The sequence below is a fragment of the Trachinotus anak genome, unplaced genomic scaffold (genome assembly GCF_046630095.1).
Source record: "Trachinotus anak isolate AG129_WGS33_773 ecotype Australia unplaced genomic scaffold, CSIRO_AGI_Tana_v1 ptg000025l, whole genome shotgun sequence".
NCBI lineage: Eukaryota > Metazoa > Chordata > Actinopteri > Carangiformes > Carangidae > Trachinotus > Trachinotus anak.
This window is the reverse complement of record NW_027273876.1, coordinates 21,490,939-21,513,631: the sequence shown is the minus strand read 5'-3', so window position 1 is coordinate 21,513,631 and position 22,693 is coordinate 21,490,939. Positions and strand designations below refer to the sequence as shown.

General features: G+C 42.6%; 1 protein-coding gene across 8 annotated transcripts in view; it reads left to right on the top strand.

Moving 5' to 3' along the window:
• Positions 1-22,693, top strand: part of dnah9 (dynein, axonemal, heavy chain 9) — a 195,717-nt gene that overhangs the window by 60,633 nt on the left and 112,391 nt on the right. For all 8 annotated transcript variants that reach the window (XR_011685190.1, XR_011685189.1, XR_011685187.1 and 5 more), the window contains 11 exons: positions 658-805; positions 1,263-1,437; positions 2,278-2,451; positions 3,479-3,686; positions 5,380-5,545; positions 6,172-6,274; positions 10,119-10,358; positions 16,127-16,288; positions 17,259-17,455; positions 19,712-19,874; positions 20,139-20,262. Coding sequence is in view for 4 of the 8 variants with exons in the window: in XM_071463599.1 (XP_071319700.1) it covers positions 658-805; positions 1,263-1,437; positions 2,278-2,451; positions 3,479-3,686; positions 5,380-5,545; positions 6,172-6,274; positions 10,119-10,358; positions 16,127-16,288; positions 17,259-17,455; positions 19,712-19,874; positions 20,139-20,262 (1,860 nt within the window). In the remaining 4 variants the exon portion in view is untranslated. The remainder of the gene's footprint in view (positions 1-657; positions 806-1,262; positions 1,438-2,277; positions 2,452-3,478; positions 3,687-5,379; positions 5,546-6,171; positions 6,275-10,118; positions 10,359-16,126; positions 16,289-17,258; positions 17,456-19,711; positions 19,875-20,138; positions 20,263-22,693) is intronic.

Here is a 22,693-nt window from a genome sequence, read left to right as displayed (position 1 = left end):
TTGTTGATTTGGCAGAAACACCCAAACACACAAACATTCCCTGATTCTTAATTGTTATTTTTTAGGATTTTTTTGTTTTGTTTAATATTTAGGTTTGTGGACTGTTGATCTGACAAAATAAGCAACTGAAGAAGAGCTCTCCTCAAGGTCTGGTAGATTGTAACAGCTCTTGTCATTATTATCTGACACTTTATCAAAGCAATTGATGGATTCATCAACAATGAAAATATGGCTTAGTCTTAAACTTTAATTTGACAATGTAATTTAGGATCAGGCCTGAAATTTAACAAATTACGTGGAACATATATAATCTATATGTATGATATGATCCGTTTTGGAAGATTTAAACTGCCTAAAATCAAAAAAATATCAAACAAAGAAATAAAGTGTGTGTGTGTGTTTCAATTGCTCTTTTACATGTTTTTTTAAAGTGACACTCTAATGCATACATGAGAAGGAAATACATATATGTCTTGTATGTCCCTTTATTTCTATAGACAGTATAAATCCTCCATATGCCATGTGTGGTCTGCTGTGTGCTCTGTAGTTGGTAGGAACGTGGAGATGCCATAGAGTACTCATGCATGGAGGTTGGGAGGCCAAACAACAAAATTTTCCCATGTGTCTAAGCTCCATCACTCGTGTTCCTCTGTCCAGGCATCCTATACATAAACCCAGCAGACCTTGGCTGGAACCCTCCAGTATCCAGCTGGATTGACAGGAGGGAGGTCCAGTCAGAGAGGGCCAACCTGACCATACTGTTCGACAAGTACCTTCCCTCGTGCCTGGATGCTGCCAGATTCAGGTGAAGCAGCTCCACAGTGGCTCTGTGTCACGATGAGATGACGCAGGATGTTGGGGTGTGACATAACATGGGATGGGACTGTGCAAAAAGTGGGCGGGTTGGGCCAGAACAAACAGGGACTGACTCACAAGAATTGGATGCTGTTCTATTGTACAGCACCACTCGCCTCCTCCAACACCTCCATCAGCACTGCCATTGGAGTAGACAACAAAAACAGGAAGCAGAGGAGGGAAACAGAGAGGAGGAATATGTTGTCCTCAGTGTGAGGCTGTACTTAATGATAATTTGTCATCCGGTAGTGAACACAATTGTTGTATTTTTCCTGTTAAATCTGTGAAAACATCTGATAGAAAATTACACAGGCTGAAAATGTGTGATTTAATCTTTAGTTTTCCTTTTTTTTCCTCACTGAATGAGTCACACAAATTAGTGATGTAATGTGTCTGTCTCTGCTCAGGTTTAAGAAAATCATCCCCATCCCTGAGCAGAGTATGGTCCAGATGCTGTGCTACTTGCTGGAGTGTCTGCTGACTCCAGAAAACACTCCGCCAGACTGCGCCAAGGAACTCTATGAGCTCTATTTTGTCTTTGCTGCGGTCTGGGCCTTTGGGGGAGCCATGTTCCAGGACCAGGTACTGTGTGGGCCTCTGGGCATGTGAGGCGCTTACTAAGTGGTTGCATAAAGAGAGCAAAGAATGGGACGATACTGAAAAAGCTGAATGATTTTTTTTTTTTTTTTGTCCTCCTCGTAACTCCTTCCTGAAAGAATTTCTTGCACTTGCATTACGGGTATTCGTTGGTATTATTTCAGCCTCGATGATTCTTATGCAACTCAACTGTGTGTCTCTGTTTATGAAAAGTCATTTGAAAGTTATTCTCAGCTGAAGACATGGCAGGTTTTTGAAAAGGCAGAGATCTCCATCTGAAAATGAAGTGGACTCCATTCCCGCTCAGCGACACACAGACTGGCTGAATTTAAATCAGCAGCAGAGCCGTGGCGAGCAGTTGCTAAGCAATCCAGTTAGTGGCGTACAGTAAGCGCGTCCATCTAAGTTATGGGATAAAACTGCTCTCCCCTTGGTACAAATGTACTCCACTTTATTTTCCCATCACAAATGCATTTAAATGCTAAGTGGTTTTATTGACTGCAGAGTTGGTAGTGAATAGAGGAGACAGGTACCAAGGGTTGGGGAGGCAGAGAGGAAGGCGAGGAGCTGCCAGCCAGCAGGTGATGAGGCTGCTTCACTGTCTGAATCAGACAGATGGATAGATGGGCCTGCCATCTCTCATTTTCTCCCCTTCAGCTGCTGTGGCTGCATCTCTATGTTACCACCATTTATTTTTCCTCTGGTTTGTATTCACACCAGTGTAAATCAAACACACAGATCCATAGCTACTGTACGGAGGAGAGAAAGCAGAGTGGAAGTCATTTTAGAGTATTGACCCTCTGTGTCTCTGCTCTGTGGGAGTAGGTGGTCGACTACAGAGTGGAGTTCAGCAAGTGGTGGGTGGCTGAGTTCAAAACCATCAAGTTCCCATCGCAGGGCACTGTGTTTGATTACTACATCGACCCGGAGAGCAAGAAGTTTGAACCCTGGTCCAAAATGGTGCCCAGGTTTGAGATGGATGCAGATACACCACTTCAGGTACGACCAGGTTTCATCTACCAGACTTCTTCTCACATTAATAATTAGTCAATTAACTTAGATCAATCAACAACTGATTAACAGTTTCAAGCTGTTAATACCAGTTAATATTTCTGTATAAACAGTTTGTTTCCAGCTGCAACAAGCAGCTGTATTCAGTGATAAAGCTCTGATAAAATATCTGCACAGCACCAAACGGCACATTGATAAAGTCAACACCTAGCTGCAGCATTTAGCAGCATGAGACCCAAATATCTTCCTCAGGACTTAGTGGAGACCAGCAACAGAGTTTATAGGGATGACATCTGTTGCCAAAAACGACTCCCAATGAATGCTAATGCTAATGTTAATGCTAATGTTCTTCTGTGTGTAGCTTATAGTTTGCTAACAATTTAGCCACAATGTCGGCAAATGTTGTTTTAGCTTGTTGTGGGGTTGGACTCCCATACATTAAAAAAAACATATTATTGCAGCTTTAAGTCAGAGTAGTTTATAGAGCCTGACCAAATGCTACATTAACATAGTTAATATTATTGACTGGTTTTAGCTCGTCACAGGTGCCAGCCTCTATGTCTGCCAAGGAGTAACAGTGGATTACAGTAAATGCCATTTAGTTGAGGCCATTGGTTTGTCCACCAAGGGGAGCTGTTAAGTTCATGATTTTCAATTGTAAAATGTGTCACTCAGTACAGATCTGTGTCTCAGTTCTTTAATAACTAAATCTGTTTTTTTTTCTGTGCTCATATTGCAGTTATGAGATATATATTTTTTTATCTACACATTTATCTTCATTTGTCAAGTAAAAATGTAAGGTTTCCTGGTCCCTTTGAATATGTGAGGATTTGCTGCTTTTCTGTTTTATGTAACTGTAAAATAAATATTTTTACAGTTACATAAAATAATATAGTATATTATAGTATATTGATATATAAGGCAGAAATGTGCAAATGTTGTTTTCATATGTGTGTATGTGTGTATGTGTGTGTGTGTGTGTGTGTGTGTGTGTGTGTGTGTTTCCCATGTTCAGGCGTGTCTGGTCCACACGACAGAGACCATTCGGGTTCGTTACTTCATGGACCGCCTCCTGGAGCACCGTCGACCCGTCATGTTGGTTGGAAATGCTGGGACTGGGAAGTCCGTTCTGGTTGGGGACAAACTGGGATCGTTGGACGCAGAGAAATACATGATCAAAAACGTCCCCTTCAACTATTACACCACCTCTGCTATGCTCCAAGGTAGAAACCATATCTGTTGTAGAAAATATTAGCCTCTGATTGGTTGACGATCTCTGTCCCTGTCCTCAGCCACTCAGCCAGATGCCCTCAGACTCGTCCACCACTCTTAATCACCTGATTTTCTACACCTGCCAGCTCACCTGTTCCAGTTTACACAGGCCCAGTTTCTCTTGATGTTCAATGTTGCTTCCTGCCACTTCTACCTGTACCTAATCCTGTAAATCTGCTCTCATGTGACACCTGGTTGATGAAGAGCTACTGAAGTTCTGCATTACCAGTATGGATCTGAGCTCTGAACTGAGAATCTGGATCTGTTAGCCACCAACCTGGTTCCCAGTCAGGCCACCATCTGGCCTGCTAGCCACCAGCCTGTTTGCCGGCCACCTAGCATGCCACCATGCTTCCAAGATGGCAATCATCTGATCAGGTAGCCCGGGGCCTGTTCCTAAAGCCAGTGTTGGGTCTGTTGGCCTCTGGCCTGCTTTATAGTCAGGCAGTGGCCTGCCCTTGAGTTGGCTGTCTTCCTGCCAGATCCTGCCCTTGACCTCGCTGTTTTCTGTGGGAATCGTGTTCATCGTGTCTCAGGAGGACAGCTCCTCAGCTGCACAGCTCCTCTGTCTCTCAGCTGTTCAGTGTTATGTTGGATCCTGAATTTGCTGCCCTTATTCAGCATCTTGCTGGATCTTGAGTCGGCAGTCTCTGTCGACACCTCTGCTGTCCTGTTGTCCTCCTGGGATGTTTGTTATGCTGATCACCTTTGCTTTCATTAAGTCTCCCCACTCAATCTGCCTGGCCTCGTCCTGCCCCATGTGTCCCACCTACATCCTCTTCGTTCCACACAGAAGCCATCAATCATAAAAACAGCAGAGCACTTTAAGAATTATTGCTGTAAATCCAGGGTCGATCTCATCCTTGTTTTTAAGGCCATTTTCCTGTTGCTGTTTCCTGGATGTAGCTAGCAGCTGACTGTGCTCTAATGTGAATGTTGAAGATGTTGGTGGTGAGTCACAAGTGTGGAACCTGTCAAACTGTAAAACCCCCTGAGACAGACTTAAATAAACATGACTCCTTATTGGGCAAAAGAAGTTTGAAAACTGGATACTTATTAGTTTTGCAGTAGTTTTCTTGGCTGTAGGGAACCTGTAGAGCAGGTTGGCCGCGGATCCCTGGGTTGACGGTTCGATCACTGGCTTCACTGAACCCAGGTTTATCTGCTGTGGCGCCCCCTCAACGGAGCTGCTGAAAGACAAAAACAATAGCTTCACAATGAACTTGGCAGAGTCCATTACTTTCTATATTGTTATGCCTCAGCTGTATTATCTCACTGGTTCCCAAGCCTTTTTGGTCCATGTCTGTTTTAATGTGAGTAATATTTAAAAGGTAAAACTATAAAGTATTTCCAATTTGCAAACATAAAAGGCAACGAAAAGCTCAAAACTAAACCAAATTTTGTGAAGCAGAATTTTGTTTTTTTTTTCCTGTTTCCTCCACATCAAACATCTCACAACCCATGAGATCCATATTGTATCTGAGCCCCAGGTTGGGACCAATGGCTTATGTCCTCTTCTAGTTAAAACACTGACTCCTGACACATTACCTGAACTACCCCTAACTTTGTGTATTAAATTACGTCTTTCTCAGTACACATTCTGTCTTTGCTTCATCTCTGCTGCTTCACACCTCTCCTGCACAGCGGTGCTGGAAAAACCCCTGGAGAAGAAAGCGGGGCGTAACTACGGACCTCCAGGCAGCAGAAAACTTGTCTACTTCATAGACGACATGAATATGCCTGAGGTGGATGCATATGGCACGGTGCAGCCTCACACATTAATGCGCCAACACATGGACTACAACCACTGGTAAGGCTCTGACATTAGCATGCAGCCGTATGTATGACAGTATGTATGAGCAAGTATGATAAACATTATGGCTGGACTGTAAAATACCACATCAGCAGTGAAACTGCTCCTCACTGTAACTGCTTAATGATGACCAGTCAGACAGTTTCTCCATGTATTAACATAAAAGATCATTCAGATACTAGAGCACCTGCAGCTGATAGGTGAAATACCCTAATAATTCACATGAACAGCCTCCTTTTAGCATTCAGACAAATCCCTGCCTCAATATCAATATGCTACAACTTCCATGAGAGTCAGAAGTCAAATGTGAGAGCAGGGTTGTATGATTCCTCTTAAAAGGATTCTGTTGCTCGTCTCTCTGACACACTGAGGCCATTCTGAACATGGTTCCACTGCGTCAGACACAGGCTGACTGGCTTAGACACGGTCAGCCCATTAGAGATATGCTGGGAGGATTTCAGGTATGAAATTGAGAGGAAGGAGGATGCTACTGAGCCACGCCAGCTTAAGTAGGAGCTGAGGCGTCCATATCAGCAGAGGTATGTGTGTGTTTGTGCGTGCGCGTGCTTGTGTGCATGCAGAGCTGTTAAATAATGATTTTTTTCATGTGTCTGTACTCTCAGGTATGACCGTAATAAACTGCTTTTGAAGGAAATACACAACGTTCAATATGTGTCCTGCATGAACCCTACAGCCGGCAGCTTCACCATCAATCCACGACTGCAGGTACACACACACACACACACACACACACAGCATGTCTTCACAGCACATCATGTTCCATCGGTTATGCAACACACTGCTGAGGTTACATGTGCACAAATTCCTCGTGCACATGTTATCATAGAGTCTTTATATTTGCTTTCTGTTATTGAATTAAGGGACATAATGTGCTTTTCTGTTCCCGTTTGTTTATTCATTTATAATTTTTCTCTGCAAAGTTTCCAGCCACCACATTATTTGTTTTGTTCTGTTGTTCATTCATTTACCAGAGCGTTCATGCAGAGACGGGTTGATGAGGTTTTGACTAAACTTTAAGGAAAAGTGAATTTCACAATGCCTCAACATAATTCACCATTTAGGAAATTACATTGGTTTTCTTGTGGGTGGGTATTTGCTTATTCATCTGTTTGTTTGTGCAACATCTCAGACTGAACTGATTTATCAAAACGTTTGAGGACAAGAAAAACACAGTGGTCAAACCCTGGTTGTGAGAAACCTGGTGTCATTTTTGATGACCAGCTCTCTTTTTCTTGTGATGACATAACAAGACATAACATAGCAAGATATAACTTAAAATTAGATAACATAACATAAGATAACGTAATATGATGACATACACTACTACAGAGAGCACCTGACAGCTTTTTGTTATTGCTATAGATATAGATATGAGTTAAATATAATTTGATTCATTTAGAGGGAGAGAGAAAAAAGACTATATAAAATAAATAAATAAAGTGTTAGGTATTTATTAATTTTTTTCCCCCTGTCTTTCTTCCCACATAGAAATCAGGTAGTTGGGGCTGGATGGGAGAGTGGGGGAAATTGGGACCATCCATTGGTGGGAGAAACGTTCATTAGTGGGGAGGTGGAAGCTGTTTGTTAGTTTGTTTGTCATGGTCTGGTGATATAGGTGGGGAGATGAGATTGGTTTGGTTTGATTTGGTTTTGAGTTGCTGCTGTTGTACAGAAGTAAAGGGCCGCCCCTTCCAGTGGTCCTTTTCCAGATTTCTGCAGTGCTCTTCTGATGGACCTCCCCCCACGCACAGTGAAACCCTTGCAGATGGTCCAGAATGCAGCAGCCTGTTTGGTCATATGTCACTCCGCTACTCACTGACCTCCACTGACTACCAATGGCCACCCGAATCAGATTCAAGTTAGGCATGGGCTGTTATTCGATAAGATTGACTATAATGATATTTCCTGTCATATGCAATATTTAGCTTAATACTGAAACATTATTTTTTTTCTCCCTGCTACTGTGTCTGACCCTCATTTCACTGCTTGGAACCAATTCCTGAAGTCTATCAGAGCAGGGGCGTCCCTCTCTATCTTCAACAATCTCTTGTAGACTCGTCTCTTCAGAGAGCACCTCCTCACCTAACACCTCTAACACCCTAACATGTCTAACTAGCTCATACTGACACTGTGTAGCACTTAGTCCTTACACCAAGGTCTCCTACTGCACCGGAGCTTCAGTAATGTCCCTCACTGTGAGTCACTTTAGATAAAAGCATCTGATAAATGAGTAAATGTGAAGTGAAAAGCCACAGTTATTGTTGATGTGTTGATTCAGTATTTGTGCATTTGTTTGTACATTGGTCTAATATCATCTCAGACATTACTGAGTAGGTTTAAGTGCATCCTGGTTATTATCATGTTAATGGATTAATATGTGTCATTTGAATATTAAATCCTACTCACAGAAACCTGAACAAACCCACTGTTTTACTTAAAAAGAATCAGGGCTACTGCAGGTTTCTGATCACTGTGACATCCAAACAGACCATTGATATATTATGGCCTATATTGGTCAATACCTTTTCATTTCTAAACGACACAACCGGCCTGTTGTCAGGGCCTCCCATACAAGTCTTTTATAATCTGCTAGTTCTATCTACAATTAAAGTCTGGTTATTTTTTAAAGGATAAAGCATTAATTTATATTTATGTCTTGCTGTCTACAAATCATGTTAAAAGGCCAAAACTTTCCCTCCTTGACACTGGCACTCAGCCACAAGTTCGTCTTTTCTGAAGATCTAAATCTTTCAACATGATTCACAGATATATAGTTTCATATTGTGAAAAAGCAAAAAGTAAAATCCTTAAACAGCTGGTCACTGTCAAGTGAGAGCAAATGGCGCACATGTTGGGGACTATTTTCCATTCATTGACAAGTTTTTAATGGTGGAGCTCAGTGGGACAGAGGAAGAAAGTATATGAGGCTTTGGTGACAGAAAAAAAAGAAAGAAATGCACAGTGACTGCTGGGAGGACAAGCTGAGGTCTCCAGTGTTGAGGTCGCACAGTTTGCATGCACAACCTTACTGCTGGCTTTGCTGCTGGGAGAGTATGGTCATTATTAGCTTGACCATAGGAGGTCACAGATAGGTCACAGGTCTGAACTGTTTGAACAAACAAGCTCTGCTGCTGTTTATCTGCTGAGGACTCTCTCTCCCACTGATATCAGGCACAGTGTGGGACATGTGTAGTGTCACGTGTTTATCTCATCTTCATTTACTGTTCAGAAGACGGGTTAAGCTAATAACTTATCATGTTTGTATGAGTGTACATGTACAAAAATTATGAATGCAAATGATGTTTTTGAGTTCCTTCAGAAACAGTGTCACCTTTACACAGTTAGTCCACCACCAGGTTTATTTTAACACTGTGAAATGTCAGATTCTGCATGAATTGTAAGGATCAGGATGAGGAGGGAGAAATTAGGCCCCACCTTTTTGAAAATGTCAGCAAAGTTTCAAACTACATACCTCAGGCTACATCCACACTAATATGAAAACGATCTCCGTCCAGATGAACGTTTTAGCTCTGTATCAAACATAAACTCTGTCCATAATGACACATCCAGAAACACACATCACATGACCATTCACGAACACTGGGCATGTGAGTGCTGGTGTAAACAGGAAGCAGATTGTGAAAATACTCTGAATGAGGACAGACAGTTGTAGAGTTAAAGTACAGAACTGAACTGAACAACAGCTGCTAGCAAAGACAACAAGGTCAGAAACACTTGTAATTCATTATTCATGTTGCTTTCACCACTGGTAGTTGAGGCCCAGTCAGGAGGTGAGGCGGGGTCTACGTCATAGTTTGCAAAGGTCTCTGTTTCTGACTACAACACAACCCTGGAGTTTTTTTTAAAAAAGCACACACCCAGGAGCATTTCTGAAAGTCTCTGTTTTAGGGGCTGAAGACTCTGGATTTGTGTGGACAGAGGAGGAAACATAGAAGCAGAGATGAGTTAAAAATTAGAACGTGTTAGTGTGGATGTAGCCTCAGACCCATGATGTTTCTCTGCTAGTGACCACATTTAGCAGTCAGTCATGTAGTCAACAGTGAGGTTTCATATAACGGGGGGTCAGCTGGTCTCCTCAAATCCGATGTGATTGGATAAATGTAGGTTTGTAAAAAATGTTTAGCATTTCACAAGAAAAAAAAACTATATAAAAAAAGTTGACAAAGAAACAATCATTTTGTCTTTAATAACCAAAGGTAAAGACTCCTTATCAAATGTCTATGTTGTGTGTTAAAGTTAAATACAAAACCCGTCGACAGTAGAGAACAGGACTTTCAACTGGGTTATTGATGGTCCAAGTTTAACTAAACGTTGAGAACCACTTTTCCAAAGGACAGTCATAATTACTAGTGAAACTTAAAGACCATGGTCATATTTTAATTTAAAAGGCAGATTTGACTGAGTGACAGTCCCTCTCCACTTACTGCAGCAAACACCCACAGGCTGACCTTTGCTTTTACTGACTGCATCATTAGTGAAGAACAGTACATTTACCGTTGCCTTGCTCACGCTTTGTCTGCATCCGCAGCGCCACTTCTCTGTTTTCGCCCTGTCATTCCCTGGAGCCGAGGCCCTGAGCACCATCTACACCTCCATCCTGTCTCAGCACCTAAGAGGGGAGGGCTTCTCCGCAGCCCTGCAGAAGAGCTGCTCCACCCTGGTCCAGTTGGCCCTGGCCCTGCACCAGCGCATCTCCTCCACCTTCCTCCCCACTGCAGTCAAGTTCCACTACATCTTCAACCTGAGAGACCTCTCCAACATCTTCCAGGTGACACATAAGTCATAAGTCTATAAGTTCTAAGTTAAGATTTTAACAATCTAATATCCGGATAATGTGGCAGAAGTTGTGTGCTGCTTCTTCTTCACATCTCTCCTTCTTCCATCTCAAACAAGGAGTGAGATATTTTGCTCTCGTTCTCTCTCTGCTTCTGTGGCTCTGCTTCCCATGTGGAAAGAGCCAGGCTTCTGTCACTAATTTCTCATCTAAATGATTATTGATTTAAGAGCCGGGTCTGAAAGCTAGAAATAAGTCTGAAATAAGTGTAACAGAAAATAGAATGGATTTGCACTTCCATGGGTGTTAGCGATGATTTAATGTATTTAAATGAATATAATATCAGAGCAGGAAGGCTGTCAAGGGAGAAGCTTTTGGGGCAATATTTCTGTCAGAATCCTCCACGGTTTCATGGAGGGCAGGCTCTCTCATTTAACATACTCGGCTGTATAATTAATGCTTTAAGCCACTCAGCTATAGGAACTTCATTTTTCATCATTCCACCCAGGAGACAGCTCTGGGTTCTTACTATACTGTTCCTATACTATGTAGAGAATGCAAACTGTAGGTGTGATGAAATATGTGTTATATGTCATATGCACTACCAATATTTTACATATTAACAATGGATGAAATGACAACAGTATGTGTCATGTGAAAGGAATTGTAGGACACACAGACAAGGCAGATTTAAAGCATAGACTATAAATAGAGATGGACGTAGTCTTGGTAGTGCCTGACTCCGCCCCTAACTCCCAGCTAATCCAAAAATTGTCAAAGAGGTGGAGAGTGGGTGGAGCTGAAATGGTGCATGACATGATGTCATTCAAAGCAGAACCGCAGAGCTTTGCATAACTTTAGTCCTTAATAAAATGTAAACAGGTGAGTTATATAAAAATCACCCTGTTCAGTTGTCATGGAGGGGGAAATTAGCTCTAGAGACCAAAACAGTTTTATGTACCAGTAATGTAAACATGTTTTGAAATGTTGGAGCCAGACTAACTGAACTGCAGCTTTTAGCTTTTCACTGTTGATACTTCATTTTTTAGCCCATGAGGTTGATGTTTGGTTGAAAGCAAAGATTTCTGTGTCAAACAGAAAATTGACAGAAAAGGTCCATAAGCAAACAGATAAAGGACGGGTGGTTTTTAAGAAAGATGCAGCAACTTAATGAGGCTGTCCTTGGTCACAGCGGCAGTTAAAGCTAAATGCTAAATGCTAACGTCAACATGTACAGATGTTTAACATGTAAAATGTTAGTTTAGCTAAAACTTTGACTTAATGATGGCGCTACAGGAAACATTCACTGTCTTCTCATAACCTTGTACCTACATTACCCAGATTGCAGCTTGATTGCTGACAGTTTGGTCAGAGATTTTGGGTTTGTTATGCCAGTGGTGGCTAATGTTGCTGTAGCCTGGTACTTTTAGTCACAATCAGAGAAGAGAAACAGGAAACAAAGGGTGTGGTGAGCTCACATCTTTCTAACTTCAAATTTGTACTGTTCAGCCCCGACTGATGCTGACTCAAGTGACATCACATGAGGACACAGACGGCTTTATCCAACACCTAGAAACAGGGTTTGATGTAAGTTCCTCTTTAAAGGATCATCCTGAGTGGAGCATGAGTCTCAATCAATCCAGATGTTTAGATATAAAATAAAAAAACCTCAACATCTACTGAATTGAACTGTAGATTTTTTTGTTCAGATGTTAAAAGTCTTCAGATGATGAATCATAATGACTTTGTTGAACAGAGAACTTGAGAAAGAAGTTCACTTCCTGCCTGGTTTCACACTTTAGGCACCACACCTGGGCAGTCACTGCATATTGTGGGACTAACTGTGGGATTGTCTGTTTCTGAACTTTTCAGCCATTGGAGAGAAAGAAGACCATCCGACAAGCACTTTGTTTTAAACATACTGAGGCATTCCTGTATGACTGCTGGATTTTAGCCATTATAATGAGCTGCTTTGTATCAGGTTTAAGCCTTCTGCACTTTGAGATTAAGCATAATTACCATCCCTAAGCACAAGCCCTGATGACCCCAAGACTTTCCTTTCAGGACTTTGGTCACACACAACACTGCCTTCAAGCAGTGGGGAGTTCAGCCACGCCATAACACTTTGAGGCCAGTGTTTGAAGAGGCCATTCTGCACAGTGTGACTGGACGTCCAATAACCACAGAGAGGAAACAATGTCAGAGCTCTCTCGCCGCTCCTCTCTCCACCTATAGAGAGATTGTAGAGAAAGCCAGGAAGGGAGTCCTGGAGCTTGTTTGAAGTTTCTCTGCCTAACTTAACTCAGCTCCTGGCTCTAACACCTTAGGACTGGCGGGAGGAGGTGAGCAGCCTCGCAGCTCTGCCTCAGCTGTAATTCCCCCAGCATACATCTGTGCTTTTGCACCTTTAGAAGCTAGAAAGTATTTGGCATGACAGTACAAACTTCTAATTTCGAGTACAAGGCCTAAATAGTTGTCACTCAGTGTTTTTCTGGCTTGACGTCTCAGATGTTTACCTCAGCTGAAATAATTGGGGGCCTTTTTGTGATTCACTTTGTTTTTTAAAACTTTGCAGCTTGGAGATGCAGCCAAGGGTAACTGGTTCATTATGATCACATCTAATGAGGCTGAGAGATGAGCTCAGAGAGACTGTCAGAGTTTTAAAGGTGTTTTTAAATGTGACAAAAGAAGCAGGTCCAGACAGCGCTCCAGGTTGCATCTTTATCAGAGTATTGTTAATGCTATTTAGTGACTAAAATCTCAGTCTTAGGGTTGTTTTGTTCAATAAAAAGTAAGAGCTTTTCTCCACTTTGTTTCCACTTTGTCTCTGATCACTCACTCACTTTCTCACTGTCTCTCCTTTCTCCAAGCGTTGGGGCGATCATTACGCCTGTGAATATTAAATCTGATGCACTATAAGTGAAGTACAGGAGCCAAATTCCACTAACAGGGTTAGACAAACAGTTTGGCATCAGCCCGGGAGCATTGTCAAAGAGCTGTTTGCCAGCGTTCGTACTCTGCCATGACCAGCGGGCATATCTCTAGGCCTGTCTTCCCCACGTCAGCCTAAATGAGCTCTTCGAAGCCCAGGAGGCGAGTGAGGAGATGGTGAGGAGACGGACAGAGTGAAAGAGGAGCACAGAGACGAGGGAGGAGAGAGAAAGAAAGTACATAAGAGACTCTGAAGCCGAACAGTACTGACTGTACAATATGTCTGTATGATGTTCCGCGGATAGTCAGCTGGGTGCATTTTTAAGAGGGGGGGCAGTATTGTTTGGGGCTCGGAGCAGCTGTCAGGCTACGAGGAAAGTGTGCCCACAGCAGACTGCCTGACAGACAGACAGACAGATACATGCAGACACTCAGAACTCTCTAATCCCTCTCCTCTGAGCTGAACAAAGCATTGAAAGATCAGGGACAGAGTGGTGGAGAAAGTGCCAAAGTCGGCTGGATAGAAGGAAAACAAAGTTCTCCTCTCAGTTTGTTAGCGCTCTCTGTTTGTTGATTGATACAATGAACAACTAAGCTAAGTATGTCTGTTATGTAGAGTCGCCATATGTTGTTTTGTTTTGCTCAGGCACACTTTTACACAAAAAAATGCAGAGTATCATGATTGACACCATTAAGCAGTGAAATGGAGTGGAAACAGACAGATCTATTAAGAGTCAAAGGATTAGATCATTCACACATACTTGGGAGGGAAACATCTTGATGTTTTGTAGATCTAGAGAAGCGGCAATAATTCTGGCTCAGTTTGAACCTTCAGCACACACATCCACACAAATAACCACACACACACACACACACACACACACACACACACACACACAGAGCACACCTCCCATCTGCACCATTACACAGTGGATTTAGCAGCCAATTGTCACATTCACTGGGCTCAGATATGAAGGCAGATCAGATTCAGCTGGCTTTACCCCCGGAGATGATTCTGTTGATTAGAATAAGTTCTGGGGCTGGAAACATACAACATCTGCCTGCCTCAGCCTCCTGGGTGACAGTGCACGGAGGGGAACAAACAGTGCCTGGGCGCCTGTCCTGGTCCCCTTCCTCATCCTATGTGGCACCTGTTCTGTGAGGCACCTAGATTGCGCACCTTGTTCTGCTTGGCTGCATCATGAATGGCCCTGTGGGAAAACCAACACGTCACACAAGCCTCCTCCAGAGACACATTAATCATCAGTCGTCAATCATCCACCAAACACTCATCTGCTCATTGTCATAAATTTCTGAGTTCTTTCTTTAAATAGAGGATGACAATCTATTTTCTGCCGTGTAAGCTGTGCATGTGTTGGTCAGTCTGTTGGTCACTATTCAACTACTGAATGGATTGCCATGAATTTTTTTACCAACATTCATGGACCCCAGGATCACCTGACTTTTCCAGGACCACCACAAGGTCAACATTTTGTTTTTGATTAAAGAACTTAACAAATATTGGATGGATTAACATTAAATGAGTATCTGACACATGAATTATAATGAATTTGATTATTCACTGTTTGTTTTTGTTTTTTACGCAGCACCTGCAGCAGGTCAACATTTTCATTTATCCAGTGAAATATCTCCTGTAATGTCTCCTCTAATGTATGAATATCTAATGTAGAGGATGAAGCTGTCTCAATTTGATGATCCCCTGACTTTATTGTGCCACCATGAGGTTGACATATTTAATGTCTCCACAACTGTTGGATGAAATTTGTTGCAGAAATTTGTTGTCAATTTCTGTCTAGTGCCTTCGTCAGGTCAAAATTTCCAAATTGTCTCTTACTTTGGTTTTTGACCAAATATATATGACCATATATACCTGATAATAGGCTTGGACCCATATTTGATAATATTGTATATCATGACATTTCCCACCAATTATTATTATAACTCCTGAAATTTAAAATGCAATAGTGTAACTATATAACCTATTATAAACAAAATAATGTCACAACCCCTGTGATAATATTGTATATTGTGATATTTGTACTGCACTGTATTGAGGATACTACACTCGTAATTTGGGTTTAATGCCAGTCAGCAAATGTTAGCATGCTAACAGGCTAAACTAAGACAGTGACCATTGTCACCTGCTAAATATCATCAAATATTAGCATGTTGACTTTAGCACTTAGCTTAAAGCACTGCTGTGACTAAGTGCATCTTCACCGAGCTACTAGCACGAGTGTAGCCTGGTCCATTACTGAGTTACTGCTCTCTGTCACACACACTGTAATTTAGTCTATATTAAGATTTCAGACACTGATGAATCATCACTTTCCAGGATCGTTAATAGTTTTTTCACAACAGTAACTTTCACATCTATACAATGCAGCGCATCAGTAGTGGAAACTACTTCTTTCATGTCAATGGGAAGTTTTCGGGGCACTTCACAGACAGTAAATGTATAACATGAAAAGGCAGCGAGTTCAGACGTGGTTTTATTCTTGTTTGAAAATAAACATCACAGGCACACGCAGACTCACTCTAAAATTCTTCATCATTCATTTCTTCCATCCAGCAGCTGCTCACAGGACTTATCACCACATGCAGCAGTACGTATATGACAGTGAGATGAAAGAAGCACTGCTGTTATTTCCTGAGTTTCTCGGACACACCTAGTAACAGCTTGTCCACTCAATATCCATTGATTTACTCACAGTGACTGTGCTGTATTTCCCTCCTTGTTGTAGTGTAAATGGGACAAATCAGCCTATGGACTGAAACTCTAAACCTCCCTCCTGCCCCCCTCTACCCAGGGCATTCTCTTCTGTACCGCCGAGTGTCTGAAAGCTCCTCCGGACCTGCTGAAAATCTACCTGCACGAGTGCAACCGGGTCTATAGAGACAAGCTGCTGGAGGAGCAGGACTTCCAGGCCTTTGATAAGCTGCAGGCCGACACAGTGAAAAAGTTCTACGAGGTGAGAGTTTTTACAAAGTTTAGCAGAGGAAGACAAGAACGGGGCTGGAGGAGGCGCAGGGATGGCGGATTGGAGGGAGGGAGAAAGGGAGGGAGGGGAGGCGGGGGAAATCATTAGGCTGCCTGCTCTGTGTCTGGATCTGGACATCAGTGGCCAACACAGCGAGGAGAAAGAGGACAGGAGAAAAAGGGATTTTTTTTGGGGGGGGGGGCAGGAGAGAGCTGGAGAGAATATTAATCAGTGTGGTGTGGGGGTCTGGCTGTCAGGGTCTGTGCTGTCAGCCCAGCAAATTGGAAAACATTTTAATGGTTTTCTGTCCACTGTTCCCCTCACTGCCCTCTCTGGCTCTATCACATGCACAGTAGTCATGGCACAATGAAGAACCTGACAAGTATATGTGTACACACACCCTCAGACAGAGAAGAGGGAGGGAGAATAATCCAGCCCACTCCATAATATATTATTCTGAGCTGGCACCTTCTGTAAACTTATGACAATTTGCCCCTGTGCCACAGAGCAATATGCAGCATGTTTTCTTGCTATTTTTACATGCAAACAGGAACGTCTTCAGAGACTGTCGCTCTGTAGAAAAGTGCTTTCAAGTGATACTATGAAAATGAAGACTGCACCGCCACATAATATATATGTGAATTTGTACACCAGTGGAGGTTTGCAGAGGGAACAGACATCCCTAAGAGACACACAAAATCTCTCCAGTGAAACATTCGTGGGCCCAACAGTTTCCAGGGTGAAAATGAACTAGGTCACCCTCTGCGCAGCTGTGATATTCAGCTGTGTCCCTGTCCAGACTGTTTAAGCTTAACACTAATGTTATGCTGACAAGGGTAGTGTGTGGGTCTTTATGTTTACCACTGCAGTGTGTGTGTGTGTGTGTGTGTGTGTGTGTGTGTGTGTGTGTGTGTGTGTGTGTGTGTGTGTGTGTGTGTGTGTGTGTCCATCCCTCCCTGAGGACATGGAGGAGTCTCTGGAGCAGACTAGAGAGATGAACCTGTACTGCCACTTCGCCCGTGGGCTGGGGGAGGCCAGGTACATGGCTGCAGAGTCCTGGAGCAGCCTCAACAAAATCCTGCTGGAGGTGCTGGACAGCTACAATGAGGTCAATGCCACCCTGAACCTGGTGCTGTTTGAGGACGCCATGGCTCACATGTGAGTGGAAGTTTTGGATCCTGGGGGACTGGAGAGAGCACAGAGACAGTGTTTTTGTCAAGTCACCTATTGTCTGTCAGGGAAATGAATGGGCTTCACAGGTGTTTTAGGATTAACAGTTCCATTTTACAGACTGTCAGCAGCAGAGACGGGAAAATCTGTTACACATCATGACAGCATGACAAACGTGCAGAGTAGAGGTTCAGTCTGAAAATGTGTTTTTTTCTTGTTGTTTAACCGACCGATGACCCCACCTGTTAGAAAGTCTGGTCATGTTTTACATTTTTCTAACTGCCAACAAATCCTATGTGCAGATTATAGGCGGTATAAAGGTGGACGTGATGTCACCCACAGTTTTTGAAGAGCAGTTTTAGAGCTCAGAGTGAGCTGCTCTGCTGTCGCCATCTTCGCAGTACCTGACTCCACCCCTAACTCCTGGTTAATCCAAAAATGGACAAAGAGGTGGTGCATGTGTGGAGCTGATTTAATAACTGTGGCAAGCATACAGTATGCTCTCATTAGCATCCTTAGCACAGCTGGGTGTCTGGCTACTTTGCTTGAAGGCTAACCCAAAGCTAATTTATGTGCTGGCTAATTAGCAGGTTAACTAGCTAAACTAATAAGCCGGGAATGATGAGCACAGACACCAATACCTGCTAATTAGTGCATATGAATAAAAAAACTGTAGAATTTCTCTCAACTCACAAAACAGCAGCACAGACTTCCTCATGTTCTGTCAGTCAATTAACCAACAAATCAAATTATCTGTCTGATATTTACATGAAAAATCCTCCAGAAGGACCAACACCACAAACACAGAGAGGTCACGTTCAGTGACTCTGGTTAGCTGAGGTGACATCGAGCAGACAGCAAACAGACTGTGACAGCACCCACCTGTCACTCAAAGAGGCCACGCCCTCAATTCTCCATCACTTTAGTCCTTAATAAAATGTAAACAGGTGAGTTGTATAAATTCAGCCGTACAGGTGTCATGAAGGAGAAAATGATCTCTAGAGACCAGAACAGTTTCTGTACCAGGCTGTAAACATGTTTCTTTCTGCTGTAAAGTTGGACATTTGAACATGGGAGTCTCTGGGACTGACTCCCTGCTGGAGCCAGACTCTAGTGGTCATTAGAGGAACTGCAGCTCTCAGCTCTTCACTGCTGAAGCTTCATGTTTCAGCCTCAGAGGTTGATGATTGGTGCAGACCCAGTCTTTATATTATATATTATATATGAAGTTACTGTGTGTATCCGAATCCTGGTATATTTCATTCTGTGAGCTACACTATGGTGACATCACCATCAACACACACTGTAGTTTATTTTGACTCACACACACATAACTAGAGCTCCAGATATTCATTAAACCACCACTGACAAACACCTAACAAATACACCACCTCCTCCTGTTTGAGTCAGGTTTGATAAAAACTACAGTGTCCAGCTGTTTCAGGAAATTGTTTCAGGAAAGTGTATTTGTGACCAGTTTTTAAAGCTCTTCAGTAGGAATTGATGATATTGTATGAACAGACAACAGACATATTGTTGGTTTTGGTCTTAGCTTTAATATAATCAAAGATAACTCGCAGTGTTGAACCAGAAGGAACCTGTTTCTTTAGTAAAGAAGGTTGAAGTGCGATAGTGTTCAGGTAAAATCGCTGAATATGTGCTTGATTTCCTGAAGATAAACCCGACTACAGCAGGTAGTGCTTTATTGCTTTTCTATAATATTATCCACAAGCCTGACTTCTTGTTGAAAAGTTCAGTCTTTTATCTGTTTTGTAAAGTGTAATGATGGAGAAGAACGGTCTAACAGCAGCGTGCAGGTTCTCATTGTTTAACAGGTAAGATGTCTAATAAATGTCATTGTTTATTCCCTTTGGCAGCAGCTTCAAACGAAGCAACAGAAATAAAACTAAAATCTGTTTAAGGTGAAAAGAACAGAGGAAGATTCATCAGGTTTTAATGAAGGTGTAAAGATTCTCAGGAGCACAGTATGACTGAGTCTAATGTTTAAACCATTTCATTGTGTTAATGAAGCAGAGTGATGAGGGTGCTGGTGACGAGCTGTGTGAAAGCAGAGACTGAAACTACCTGTGTTTGTTTGTCTTATGACTCAGATTGTCTTCATCCATCTTGCCTCTCTCTGCCTTTTATCTTTTATCTCACCCTTTCCACTCATTCCTCCCTCACATCCTCCACCCCCCCCCCCCCCCCCCATCTCTCTCTGACTGTCTGCACCCCCACATGTAGCTGCCACATAAACCGAATCCTGGAGTCTCCACGGGGTAACGCACTGCTGGTTGGAGTGGGCGGCAGCGGCAAGCAGAGTCTGACCCGACTGGCTGCCTTCATCTCCAACCTGGAGGTTTTCCAGATTACCTTGAGAAAAGGCTACGGCATCACAGACCTGAAGGTTTCACTGCAAAAACATCCACCTGAACCAGTCACTTAGTCTCATATTAGCTCTTTAAAAGTGTATTACATGCAGCTCTGTCAGCCAGGTGAGGACTAAATTTAAACATAATCCTACAGTAGGTAAACACAGCATTGAAATCCACAATATCCTCACAGTCATTCAGGTCTCAGGCATGTATCACTGCAAAATAACAAGGCCTCTCACAGCCCAATCTCATTATGTGTGTCACTCTCCCTCTTCATGTCTCCCTCTGTCACCCAGAGTGACCTGGCGTCCCTCTACATCAAAGCCGGCGTGAAGAATATTGGCACCGTGCTCCTAATGACTGATGCCCAAGTGTCGGATGAGAAGTTCCTCGTTCTGGTCAACGATCTGTTGGCATCGGGTAACGGCAGGCGCCGCTAATTACTGTGTGTCATGTTTTGTGAGAGAGAAATGCTTTTGCTTCGCCCCAGCAACAAATCACTGTGGTGCCGTTTCTGCTGCATCACTCATCAACCACGGCTCATCATCATGAGGGATGAAAAGCAAGGCTGAGATTCATGTGCACATTTATACTCTATGCTTAAAGAGTGCAACATGTAGCATTATTCTCTGTATGCCAGTGTGAGCAGTGCAGTAATTTGGCAGTTTGTAAAACTGTACTGTAGCACTGCTTCTGTAGATGTCAACAGATGCTAATACAACAACTGTTCAATTTTCCTCGATCAGTTTAGACATTTCTGTGTAGCTGACATCACATTACATGCCGCTGTGACACTGTATTTTAGCATCACACTGATAAATATTCCAGTGGCTTTAATCACAAAAACAAGAAACAAGAACACAGTGTACTTCACCAGTAGACCTGCAGTATTTGTGGTTTCCTGCTTGCCTCATTCTGCTGTAGACTGTTGAGGCGAGGGTCACCTGACAGAATGAGCTGCAGGTCTAGGCATAGGCCACTTTTCAGCAGCCTTGCTAGTTTGTCTGCTTCTACTTCAGAGTAAAAGTAAATAACCCAAGTGCCCTTGAAAAATGTGTTAAAGCTCCACAGCAAGGGCAAAAAAACATGGAAAATAAAAACTGAAAATAAAAACAGTAATACTATTCATACAGCACTTGCCTAAAGAGAGTGACAGACACTGTTTTGAATAGGATCACAACGTGAAATTAGGCAATAAAATTAGGCTTTTAGAATAAAATAAAACAAAATAAAATTGATAACAAATGTAAGATAAAAATAATAAAAAACAAAAACAGGAGCAGAAGAATGTGTGCTGTCAAATTAGAAAGATAAGTTCAGAGAAGTGATTTCAAAGATGTAACTGATTCTACAAATCTCAGATCTTCAGGCAGGATTTCCAGAGCTGAGGAGCCTTGACTGCAAAAGCTCGGCCTCCTTTAGGCACCAGGTTCATGGACCTTTAAATATCCTTCCACCTCTGTGTGGTTTTGATAAAGCAGCACCAAGTACTCGCTCGGCTGCAGACTACAGTCATGTAACCCCAGTGCTGCAGGTTGTAGCAGCCTCACTTTCACCCATGCTCTGTAGTTGCCTAATGATAATGTCATTAAAGCAGTTGACTTGAGAAAATTAGGAAATGAAGTGAAATTCAGTATCTCTGTAACTGTCACAACAAATGATTTAAGCCTCCAAGATTATCCAACTACATTGCACTCAAACACTGTGTGATGTATTCTGAAGAATACTGCAGTTTGTAGTAGTAAAAGGACGGGTTCAGTCTTTTCTTCTCATGGTCTTCATATTGATACTGATATTATAAAATTAATGTGGAACTATAATCTACAGTGGCGTGCACAGACTTTTGAAGGGTCAGGGCCCAGAATATAACAATGAGCCCCTCCTCTGTCTAGAGGGTCACAGTCAGCTTGGTTCTACTCCGTGACGTCACCCACTGGTTTATGAGCTGCCGTTTTGAAGCCTCCAGTTTGTAATTTGTCCGTCGCCATCTTGGATTTTTTAAACCAGAGGAAACCATATTTGGAGGAGACGCTTTAGCTGAGGAGGAATGAGGGGTGGAGCTGACCTGCTCAGTACTCTATCCTGATTGTCAGGTTCAGTCTGTCACTCACACGGTATCCCCGCCCTAATGCATCCCCTGCTTTATGGTCTATTTTCCTCTAGATTGGAGCATAATTAAAAAAATGAACCTCATGTTGTATTGAAGAAGACTTGAAACTAGAGACTGAGACCATAAACTAATCAGGAAAACGTTTACTGAGGTAATAAATCAGTGAGAAGTAGAGACATTTTCACATATACTTCAATACAATCAGACTCTGTTTACAACCAGTGGAGTCGCCCCCTGATGGGCAGTAGATAGAATGAAGCTTTAAGGCTCAGTCTACGTCCAGGTTTGTAAACAGTCTGTGAACTACTTCTGTGACTCACAGCCCAGTTTCAGGCGTCGTGCTCGTAGACTTTAGAATAATAGTGTCCAGATTAAAGAACGATGACATCATTAGCCAGAGGTGGTTGTAAACTGATTTAGAGAATTACCATCACTTAGATCAGCATATTTCTTTATCATCTTAACTGCTACTGAGCTCTGGGTCTGGTTTTCTGCTGATGAGAGGGACAACTGCAGCCTGTCTGGTGGCATCAGGGCACCAGAGGGGCAAGCACAAAGATCTGAACTTAGATACTGATATTTATCAGGTACAGTAGAAAGTCAACTCAGTGCTCTGCTCGTCTTTGCTCCTGCAAGGCTCTGACTTGCAGCAGATCTCTGCATTAGCATAGTTCCTCTGTATGAAGTCCTGCCGCCACCAGTTCTGTTAACACAACTGAATTTGCTGCAGGAGTCTGTGTC